This window comes from Spinacia oleracea, chromosome 6, assembly GCF_020520425.1.
Source record: "Spinacia oleracea cultivar Varoflay chromosome 6, BTI_SOV_V1, whole genome shotgun sequence".
Taxonomy (NCBI): Eukaryota; Viridiplantae; Streptophyta; class Magnoliopsida; order Caryophyllales; family Amaranthaceae; genus Spinacia; species Spinacia oleracea.
Genome location: NC_079492.1, coordinates 150,674,706 through 150,686,773, shown reverse-complemented (window position 1 = coordinate 150,686,773; position 12,068 = coordinate 150,674,706). Strand labels below are relative to the sequence as shown.

At 36.0% G+C, this 12,068-nt stretch overlaps 2 protein-coding genes across 2 annotated transcripts; both read left to right on the top strand.

Annotated features, from left to right (window-relative positions):
- Positions 1 to 2,302: 2,302 nt before the first annotated feature.
- Positions 2,303 to 4,411, top strand: LOC110795250 (probable receptor-like protein kinase At1g11050). The gene has a single exon (XM_022000255.2). It carries the CDS (start codon positions 2,358 to 2,360, stop codon positions 4,254 to 4,256), a length of 1,899 nt encoding a protein of 632 aa, XP_021855947.1. The 5' UTR covers positions 2,303 to 2,357; the 3' UTR covers positions 4,257 to 4,411.
- Positions 4,412 to 5,750: 1,339 nt separating this feature from the next.
- LOC110795216 (zinc transporter 1) lies at positions 5,751 to 11,368 on the top strand. Its single transcript, XM_022000214.2, has 3 exons — positions 5,751 to 7,728; positions 9,228 to 9,377; positions 10,898 to 11,368. The coding sequence occupies exons 1-3, from the start codon at positions 7,111 to 7,113 to the stop codon at positions 11,201 to 11,203; spliced, it is 1,074 nt and encodes a 357-aa protein (XP_021855906.1). The 5' UTR covers positions 5,751 to 7,110; the 3' UTR covers positions 11,204 to 11,368.
- Positions 11,369 to 12,068: the final 700 nt, after the last annotated feature.

The following is a 12,068-nucleotide window of genomic DNA, read 5'->3' as shown; positions in this document are numbered from 1 at the left end:
TTCTAGTTGATGAATTGACGTAAGAGAAAGGAAGAGAGGAATGGTAATTTATTTTTAAGAGGGTAGATGGATACGTAGTTGAAATTATTTACTCCTATAAGATAAGATTATTTACTAGTGCATGCACGCATGCATATTGATAATTAATATGGGTAGTCATACTCTATAGTCCGTAGTTTTCAACAAGGGTGTGCTATCTAATCTATGTGGTGATCTTCAATTATATATACTCCGTACTTCAACTTGGTAACTAATCTATGTTGATTAAGCAACCACAAATTCTTATTTACATGGGGTGTACGATAAATATTGTACACCAAAGTTAAAGTTAACGTAAAATGCTTAAAAGTTACATTTATATATGTAAAAGTTATCTACTTTTTAGTAATAAATTTTTTCATCTTAATGAAAAAGTTTTTTTCATAATCACTAATAATGCATAAAATTAATCATTTAACAATTTAAAATGTTTATATATTAACTTTTTTTCAAATAATATAAAAGTTAGAAAAAACTGAATAAAGTTACAGAAAACTGAGTAAAAGTTATGTTGGTGCACAATAAATTTATTATACATCTTGTGCGTGCAAGACCTTTTTGTTAAGCAACTACCTTTTGCAGCTAGTGCCTAGAAATTTCTCATTAAATGTCCTACAGTAAATAGATCTAACCATGCAGCCACCAAATAATACCAATTTTCTTTTTATTTGACTGCCAAAAGCCAACCCACACACCTTTTCCCTTTCAAATATTCTGTGTTTTTGTTCCCCAATTTTCCAGACCACAATACTCTGTAAAGTTGAGATTTGGGACATTATGCTCAAGCAAATCAACCATAAAAATACTGTTTAATATAAATTTAAAGTCATTTTAACGTGTGTTTTCGACCTATCCGATCCCTGTTTTCATTTGATTGTTATATTGTACTCGTGCATTTGAAATCTCCACAATATATCCATAAATATAATTAATCTTATATTTGTTGTTAACCTAACATAAAAAACACTTCAGTACGACGTAGAAATCAATTAAACATAGGGGTATAATACCATAATGTAGGTAATCCTTTTAACAATATACTCGTGTTAATTACCTTCGAGACAACATAACATAAGTTCAGTTCAGATAATCAGACCGCTTTCTACCATAGATACGAATTAATTCTAAAACAAAAATAACAAAAAAATTTACGTACTTAAGAACATAAGTTTAGATAATTTAAGTGAAACTTTTTACTATTAAGATGTTCATTTACACTACTCCACAAATAAAATACTTACTTTTCCTGAAATTATGTTACAATTAACTCTATTTTCAATATAAAAAACACAAAAAGTTGAAAAGAAAAAAAAGTGTTTACGCACTAGTAATATCATAGGGCCCAATACGGGATTAGGGGGGGCAAATGTTATTATACTACTACTCCATAATATAGTAACTAATATGGATTAATATCATATTTACTTATTTAGTATGCTCACAAAAAGCAGACAATTTGAAGTTTGACTTCAACTTTAGGCAGCCTACCTAATTTGATACTTCACCTTTTAATTAAACAACTTCTTTTCAAAAAAACAGTTTCAAATTCCTTACCAAAAACATTTGGCAAAGAAACTAAGTAAAAAAAAATGACAAACTTCTGGTTATTTCTTTCATCTCTTCTCTTAATCACCTTCTTCACCTCAACAAATTCAACCACAAATCCATCATCATGTCCAATAGACTTCACCTATGTCAAAACATTCCCATGGGACGCACAAGAATGCAGCAAAAACTCAGAACAAAGATCATGTTGTCAAACACTCAGAAGCTTATTAGGAATTGGATTTTTGGGCCCGGCCCGGCCCAGCCCGGACTTTTTAAAAAAATGCGGGCTATAAACAACGTAAAACAACAATTTTAGTTATACATAGGCCCGGTCCGAAAATGACCAGAAAGCTCGATATTTTTGACCCGAATAGCGGGTTTTGGACACACAAATTCGACCCGAAGTTTGGCCTCGTCCCAACATAATAGACAGATTTTTATGACCGTGGCGCGGCCTGACCCGTATCCGACCCTGGTCCGCCTTTTAATCAGGTCTAATTTGTTCTTGTTTTTAGGGCCTTGCCCTCTCTATCACCCAAAAAAATAAAAATAAAATAACATAGGCCCTAATAGGGGGAAATTGTTATTATACTACTAATATAGTAACTATTACAAGTATAATCTAATAATCTATAATATGGATTAATATCCTATTTAGTATGCTCACAAAAAGCAGAGAATTTGATCTTTGACTTCAACTTTAGGCAGCCTACCTAATTTGATACTCCTGCTTTTAATCAAACAATTGGCAAAGAAACTAATTCAAAAAAATGACAAACTTCTGCTTATTTCTTTCATCTTTTATCTTCATCACCTTCTTCACATCAACAAATTCAACCACAAATCCATCATCATGTCCAATCGACTTCACCTATGTCAACACATTCCCATGGGACACACAAGAATGCAGCAAAAACTCAGAACAAAGATCATGTTGTCAAACACTCAGAAGCTTACTAGGAATAGGACTTTCAACATACCTTAAATCCTCCTCAAATTTCCTTCTCCCAACCCCAGAATCATCATCTTCTTGTCTCTCTGTTTTCAAATCAAAACTCTCCTCGATTCAAATGATGAATTCCTCATTAGTTTCTTCTTGTTTGAACAGCTCAGATGAACTGTTGCTTAATCACCCAACAGATTGTGCTGGGATAAGGAATATCAGTGATTGGGACGAGAAAGCTGGGCCCACATTGGAGTTGAATTCATCTTGTAATGGTGATATGAGGAGTTTAACAGAGTGTAATTCTTGTTTTGATTCTGGGATGAAGATGAATTCTGAATTGGTAAGTTTAGCACCGAATTCGAGTAAGTGTTTTTATTTTACCATTTTTTATGCTGCTGGGATTGTTAATAAGTTTGGTCCTGAAGATTTTGGGTCAGCAGTTTGTATCTTAGGTCTTCCTTTAGCTGCAGGGCACCATGGTTATGATGAACAATCTTCAGGGAAAGTAAGTAAAAAGGTTGTGTTTAAGTTTGTTTTTGGGTTTTTGGGGGGTATTTTGGGTATTTTGGTAGTTATAGGGTTGATGCATTTGTGTAGAGTTTGGGATATGAGGAGGAAAGAAAGGGAAATGCATGATTCATTTGTTAATAGTGTTAGGGGTCAAGTTACACCTAATTTGGGTACAGTATGGTATCACGTGACAGAGTTGGAACGCGCTACAGATGGATTTTCACGCAGGAATTTCATTGGTGAAGGTGGTTATGGGGTTGTTTACAAGGGAGAGTTTGCAAATGGGACTGTAATCGCGGTAAAACAAATTACCGAGGATTTAAACTCTATGAGGGATGAGGAATTTTGCAATGAGGTTGATATTATAAGCAAAATTAGGCATAGAAATCTTCTCCCTTTAAGAGGATGTTGTGTAGCAAGTGATAATTTTAAGGGTAAGAGGCGGTACCTTGTGTATGACTACATGCCTAATGGTAGCCTTAGTGATCACTTGTTTAACCATCAAAAGAAGCTAACATGGCCACAAAGGAAGAACATAGTCCTTGATGTTGCCAAGGGACTTGCATACTTGCACTATGGTGTGAAACCGGCGGTTTACCACCGCGATATTAAGACAACCAACATACTTCTAGATTCAGAGATGAGGGCAAGGGTTGCGGATTTTGGGTTAGTTAAGCAGAGCGTGGAAGGTCAATCCCATCTCACCACCAGGGTCGCAGGGACATATGGATACCTTCCCCCCGAGTACGCTCTATATGGGCAATTGACCGAGAAGAGCGATGTTTATAGCTTCGGAATTGTGATTTTAGAGACAATGAGTGGGAAAAAGGTTTTAGATACATCAAACTCATCGACCCCGCTGATCACAGATTTTGTCTGGAATCTGGTTAAGTCGCAGAATGTCGAGGCAGTTTTCGACGAACCCATAAGAAACGAAGGTCCGAAGGGCATAATGGAGAGATATGTACGTGTGGGCCTACTTTGTGCACATGTTATGGTGGCTTTTAGGCCTACCATAGCTCAAGCTTTGAAGATGTTAGAAGGAGATATTGATATACCAAAGCTACCAGAGAGGCCATTGCCCCTTGCTCATGAGTCGTTTAAGTCATCTTTGAGTTCGTGGCATAATGGCTCAATTAGTGAGAGATCATCAAAAGCCAGCAGTAGCAGCAATACTTTTGCCAATTCTTTAATTTGTCCCACAATTTTGTAGATCTTGTACAAATGCTGATCATGTAACCATTAAGACTACAAGATAGAAGTTGGGGTTGTCGAAATGTAACCTTAATTACCCAACTCCTTTGAAAGTTTGAAGTGTATTCCTACGTGTGACTTACACATATACCATAAATTTATTCATTTTTTTTTCAATTTTTGGTACACTAAAATATAAAAAATACAAAGTATAATCAAATTTTGATTTCACCACTATAATATACACTCAGGTAACCAAGCAATGCCTAGGCTTAGTAGAAAGGATTTCACCTTCCAACCAAAGGTTGGGGGTTCGATCCCCACCAGGGGCACTTTGAGGGTGGGTTCCCCTTATCATCTCCCCCCACTCTCAAAGTGTCTAGCCTGCTAACCCGGGCGGGTTGACCCGTGCGGGGTTCCGACCCGGTAGGACACTTCATCTTACCTTCAAAAAAAAGAAAATAAATATACACTCATGTAGAACTTTTCTTAACTTAGTGTAGAAGTACTAATTGACAGTAGGATACACATCATTTTGTATACTCCGTATGAAGTATTTATTTTTTATTTTAATAAAGAAAGAAAATTCAAGCGTACTAGTTGAAATCAACATTTCGAATGAATATAAAGACTCTAAGCAAACAATACAAAGATTTAAAAGTACAATAGAACACTTAGGCCATGTTCTGTTCAACTTATTTTCACTCATTTCAGGAAAAATAAGTTCAAGTAAGTTCATACTCCGTATAAGTTACGATAAGATAAGTTCGAGAAAATAAGGGTTGAACAAGTACAATTTATAACTAAAATAAGTTTTAATAAGTTCAGATAAGTTCAGTTAAATTCAGATAAGATAAGTTTATAAAAAAAATAAGTGAAAATCAGGTGAATAGAACACACCCTCACTCTGACCTCGCCCAAACCCCAGTCAACTTCATTTTTCCTATGCTTAACCGGCCGGTATGGATTTACTTTTTCTGAATTTATCTTATAACAACGTATAAATAATATAGACGGGATCATGAAATTTGATCGTTGAATCATCAAGACTTTGTCAACTTAACTAGTCGAAATTCACGAGAACCACACCACAAGTTATTAAAAAAAATGTAGAACGGAACAAGGTCATTACCAAAATATGGTTTATGCACCCGGGTGCACAATGCTCATTGTGCACCCTGTTTTACAAAGAACATATAGTTCAAATACAAAGAACATATTGTTCATACTCAAAGAACATATAACCAATGAACATATAGTTAAATATTTCACTAGTACATATACATTAAAATCGTTCTCAATGTTCAATAGTTTTTCAATAAATATTCAACAGGGTGTATAATGAGCACTGTGCACCCGGGTGTATAATCCAAATTACGGGTCATTACTCCGTACTTGTTAGTCGTTAGTATTGTTAGTATTTTTAGTATTGTTACTAGAATACCAGGACGATCTTTAACCGTTACTCAAGCCCTCTAGGCAAAGCTTGGTAAACGTAAACCACACTTATTTGGGAAGAGTGAGAGCAACGCAAATTCATATTACAAATCATACATAGAATGACAGGAATGCAAGATCCACTGTTTGATGATCCATATGGGCCTATTTCGTTGACTTTCGCCGCATAACAACCAGTTTTGGAGAGAGAAAATCATAAAAGAAGATCAAAACCCAGAATTTTCCCTCCTCCCTTTTCATTTTCTGAATGAATTATTCACAAATTACTGCCCATTCAATTCCAGTTTTGTTAGCTTTTGGGACGATGAATTAAATATGGCATTTGGGTTAAGGTAAATTGTTCTTACTTCCCTAATATTAGCTTCCCTCTTCTTTTTTTTTTTTGCTTTTTGACAAAAATCTGTTTATGAAGGTCCATTAAAAGGTTCAATTATTGATTTTGATATTGGGTATATAATTGAACTTTTGCTTGTTAGATTGGGGTTTCCAAATTCAATTCTCCCCATCCCAATCCAGAAAGTTTGACCACTCTCTCATTTCCAAAAATTACTTACTCTTAGGGGCAGTTTCGTAAAAGTCATAACAATTATTTTTTCAATAGGTCGTGTTTAACAACTAGCGGTTAGCTGTTTTGATTGGTTCGACTATTGCATAACCTGGATAGAGCGGATATACCGTCAAAAAAGTCTTTACCACTCTCGGGGTGAACAAACGATCTACCTTGAAATTCTACGATCTAAAGTACCCCGTAATTTAAAACCATTCATTTTACCAAAATACCTTTAAGTGTAAGTTAGCTGTTTTGATTGGTTCGACTATTGCATATCCCGAATAGAGGGATAATACCGTCAAAAAAGTCTTGATCACTCTCGGGGTGAACAAACGATCCACCTTGAAATTCTTCGATCTAAAGTACTCCGATACTTAACACCACTGATTTTACCAAAATACCCTTAAGTGTAAGTTAGTTGTATTGATTGGTTCGACTATTGCATATCCCAAATAGAGGGATAATACCGTCAAAAAAGTCTTGATCACTCTCGAGGCTAACAAACAATCCACCTTGAAATTCTTCGATCTAAACTCTAAAGTACTCCGTAATTAAAACCATTGATTTTACCAAAATACCCTCAAGCGTAAATCATTTTGTAGCGTCTACAAAAGATTTTATCATCCTCTCTTGTCAATTCGAAAACAAAGAATTAGGAAGATTCAGATTAGAAGATTTATACTACTAATAAATACAGGTCCCAATCTGATCATCTCTTGAAATATGATGTTTTGGATGCGAGTACAATGACGACATCCTGTGAACACTCTTACATCTATTTTGGCTGAATTCAGACCATTTCAAATCTAAATTTAGGATTTCCTCGTTTCCTCCTCCCAATTCAAACACCCAAAAAAAAAAAAAAATGTTGTCTAAGACAATATGCAGCTACATTTCCTTCCCATTTGATCAATTCCTTACAACTTCATTAACCCATAATTGCGATTACATAACCCAAAACCTTACCATAAACACCTTATTAAAGTACAAAATCGCAGCAATAATCGCGATTTTAACAGCAAGTGCAGTTGGTGTTACATTCCCAATAGTAGGGAAGAATTTCCCAATCTTACACCCAGAAAGCAAATTGTTCTTCTTAATTAAAGCATTTGCAGCAGGGGTAATTCTGTCAACTGGGTTTATCCATATATTACCTGATGCATTTGAAGACCTTAATAATCCTATTCTTGAAGATACCCCTTGGGGGAAGTTCCCATTTTCTGGACTTGCTGCCATGGTTGGGGCACTTGGGTCTTTGATGATTGATGCTATTGCAACTGGGCATTATCGTAGGGCCCACTTTGGTGAGAATTCTGGATTGGTTGTTGGTGTTGTTGATGAAGAAACGAGTGATGAACATGCTGGTCATGTTCATCTTCATACTCATGCTACACATGGACATGCTCATGGACCTGGTCAGATGGAGGGTAGTTTGGGTGATTTGAGTGATTTTGATCGTATCAGATATAAGATTACTTCTCAGGTAAAATGTTTGACCATTTCATTTGTATTTAGTATTGAGTATTGAATTTAGCTAAGATAATACTTGTAATGCAATCAAATAATTGTCAAGTTATTATTTTTCAAGTAATATTGTGAATGTGATTGAGTTTGTTTAAGTGATAAAGTCTTTGCAATTGTGGGATAAGATTGAGTCAAAAATTCCGTCTGCAATCTGCATCATATTATCGTATTACATGTTGCCTAATAGCTAGTATCCCCGTCCCTAAAACAGTGTCCCAAATGATTTTGTTCACTTTATAAAGAATTGGTTATAGTAAAAAGCAAATGAATTATGGATAGGTAAACTTAATTTTTAGTTTTATTAAATAATAGTGTGCAGAACTAAGCAGAAGAAATATGTGGGGACCACAAACCAAATAAAGGTATGGAGCAAACAAATTGGGACATTTGTTTATAGTATACGGGGCAATAACTAAGGGAGTATGTTACTTGGATTCGGGTACTAGTGTCGGACGCAGGTACGTGTCCAAGTGTCTACTCTGACTGAATCGTGATGGTTTCCATAATTCAAGTAAATAATGAAGTGTCGGGGTGTTTGTGCCAATGTCGGATTGTCGAGAATCCGACAAGGGTACTTGAGGTAAAATGAAGAGTCCGAGTAACATAGCCTAATTGGTTAGGGTGGACCGTAGGATTTCGTAAGGATGGAGGGATAAGGAGGGAAGGAGATGGGCACCGCTTATAAGGTCCTATAGTGGGGGGCCTGGGGGCTAACTTTGGTTCCTTATGGTCCCCAATTGGCATACCATTTGCTATTTTGCTATGTCAAGCCAAGCATGGTGAATAGAGCAGTAGTTAAGGTTCTATACTTATATTTATTACTGCAAATAAATGTAACTTAACAATTCATTGAATGTATGTTCTGTTGACATGGGAAACTGCAGGATTTGGCTAAGAAAAACACATGAAGTACTGTTTCATAAAAGTTCTGTTAGTCACAATTTGAGGGAAGATGTGTACTTAAATCCCCAAAATCAGTGAGACTTCTTAGCTTTTATATAAAAATTATTCCCTGCAGTTAACCAAACATTGTACAGCAGATTCTAGCACCCATATAAATCTCACAAAATGCAATTTTTCGAAAACTATAACCGTATAATGTACTACCAGACATGCTGCCTGGCAATTCAGTTCGTTCTATACAGTGCATATGATATATTGACTAGTACTAGTGCTTATGGATTTCTCTGGGAAAACTTGGTGTATCCGAAATGCAATTTTTCAGAAACTATAACCGTACTGCTAGCAACTCAGTTTGTTCTATACAGTGCATATGATATGTTGCCTAGTACTGGTGCTTATGGATTTCTCTAGGAAAACTTGGTGTATCCGTGTAGTAAAACATTATATCTAAGCTTCTCTGTGTATGGAATCGATGGTGTATGAATGTATAATACTAAAATCAGGGTCTCGAGTAGTTTCTGATATGGATATGTGTTATTGCTGATATGTATTCAGGTGTTGGAGATGGGGATTGTGGTTCACTCAATAATTATTGGCATATCATTAGGTACATCTCAGAGCCTCGACACGATCAAGCCACTTATAGTAGCACTGTGTTTTCATCAGTTCTTCGAAGGAATTGGACTTGGTGGATGCATTGCTCAGGTATGAAAAAAGTTCACTAGTTCTCCATCTCTTTTTTTCCTTCTGTTTTCTGACACCGGTTTGGACAGACTCACTCATGTTAAAAAAAAAAAAATGGAAATCAAATTGTGAAAATAACAATTTTGATCCCTGAAGAAGAATTGTAAAGCTAATTATCCTTATTACATAGTGATTATTAGATTAGAAGTTAAGCTATTATTGAAAGAATTATAAGTTAGATTATCAGAAATGACCTCTCTGCCTCTGAGTCTGCCTCCTGATTTGATGCTTGAAGAGTTGAAGCTGTGAATCTTTTCTAAAGAATCTTGTGTTCTAACAGCAATCCTCTGTACCCTTTCATCCATGCTAGTGCATTTTTTGAATCGGATTCCACGTTGATGCGGTTGTCTTAGGTCAAAATCTCTTTCTCAAGTGGGAATTTCCTGTCAATAATCTGCAGTTTGTAGGCATATTATATCTGTTGCTTCGTTTTAGTGAGAATCTCATTCTTTTTTTTGTTTAACAGAATCTACCAAGCCTAAACATCTATTTGTCAAATGGACATTTTCAAAGCCTTGGACCTTCCCTCACAGTCTCACCTTAATTTTCGTTGTACTGTTAACATATAGGCGGTTTATGTAGATCCAAGGCTCCGTTTGGTAGAGTGTAAAACGTTTTCATGGAAAACGATTTTCCCTTTTTCAATCATTTTATGTGGTTTGGTTTGGCAAGGGATAAAAAACAATTTTCAATAACTCCCCCCAAGGTAGAAAAAACCTTTTCTATTTGAAAGGAAGGAAATTACTTTTCCACTTTTCCGCCTTTCCTCCTTACCTCTCTCTCCCTTCTTCCCCTCAATCTTCACCATCTTCTCCAATGGTGTGTTTTCCTGTCAATAATCTGCATTTTGTAGGCATATTATATCTGTTGGTTCCTTTTTAGTGAGAATCCCATTCTTTGTTTTTGTTTAACAGAATCTACCTAGCCTAAATTGAACCATCTATTTATCAAATAAACATTTTCAAATCCCTTTCACAGTCACCTTAATTTTCGTCATCCTAGGTGGTTTGTGTAGCACCAAAAAAAAAATGCTGTCAAAAGTAAAGATGGCCGTGAGCCGGGCCCACGCTATGCCCACTTTGTATTGTGCTGGGCCGGACTGAAAAGTTCGAAATAGGGCCCATGTCCACGGGCTGCCAGACCGGGCCGCCATGTCTAAGCCTAATTTTACTAAATTTAGCGTGCCTTGTCGTGTTTTTTACAAAAAATGCGGCTCAGGCCCGGCCCACGACTTTCTGCTCGTGCCGGGCCATGCTACTTTCGTGCCCGTGCCGGGTCGGGGCTCGGGTCAGCCCGGACCGGCCCACAGCCATCTCTAGTCAAAAGTGCTACTGTCTTCTTCCTTTTTTGAATTTTCTGCAACTTAAACATCATCATAAAAGTTGAACTCTAGCCGATCACCCCATGAAAACAAAAGCTAGTAACCCTGACAAAAAAGCTAATCTGCAGAAAACCATATATAACTTCATATGTTTTTGCAGGCAGCTTTCAAATCTGGGTCTACATGGTGTATGGCTTTGTTCTTCTCTCTTACAACTCCAGTAGGAATAGCAATTGGTATAGCAATCACAAATGTTTACGATGAAAGTAGTCCAGCTGCTTTAGTAGTTCAAGGATTGTTGAATTCAGTCGCGGCTGGAATATTGATTTATATGGCACTTGTTGATCTTCTAGCTCAAGATTTCATGAACTCAAAGGTGCAGACAAATACTAAGCTTTTCTTTGGGGCTAATGTAACCTTACTTCTTGGTGCTGGTATCATGGCCCTTTTGGCTATATGGGCTTAATTTTAGCCTTACATTACAGTTACAGATAGTTTAATTAAGTTAAGCACTTTGCTATAAGTAGTTGTATTTATTGATTGTTCATCTCTTTCTCTAATCTCCCCTTCTATTTTCATTGGGGTTGATAGTAATTCAGCATTACCAAACGGCATAATTTTTGCTGCAAGTTGAATATACTGTAATTGCTGCATCTTCTGTTATACCAGTAAAATTAATCAATTATTGGTTTCAGTAGCAACCAAGTTTATGTAGCATTTGTACGATAGGTAACAGGTTCAAATCTCATTCCCTCGTTTGTTGTTTTTATTGCTCCCATGACCCATTTAATGTTTTAATTAACCATTTAGGTAGCCAAGTTAATGTAGTACAATTAGCACACGTTTTACTTCCAAGTACATACTAGTAATTGACTAGTAACGAGTGTTACTAGGAACGCGGTCCATTCTGGTATGTGACCGTTCCATTCACTACCTAATATTAATTGTACAATTTGAATCGTGTTGTTAGATTATTGGTAGTATTTTAATCATTGATGTGGTGATAGTATATGGCAAGTAAATCAATATATCAATATCTGAAGCTAACATGACGTCCCGGTCTACGATGGTTGAATTCGACTATGACAATTTTCTTTTTGATTTGGGTTGAGATTTGAGAATAATGCTCAAGTGAGTTCACCACAAAATCTACTCCAATTTTCAATATGATATAAGCCAAATACATTTGAAAATAAGGCAAAAAATGAATCAAGTTGTTTTATTTTTTTATTGTTATTATTTATGTACGCTCCTATCTACTCCATATCTATATTATATATTAAAAGGCGTTTATAAGAAAGTTTATGTGACACGTAGGAGAATATTTTGCG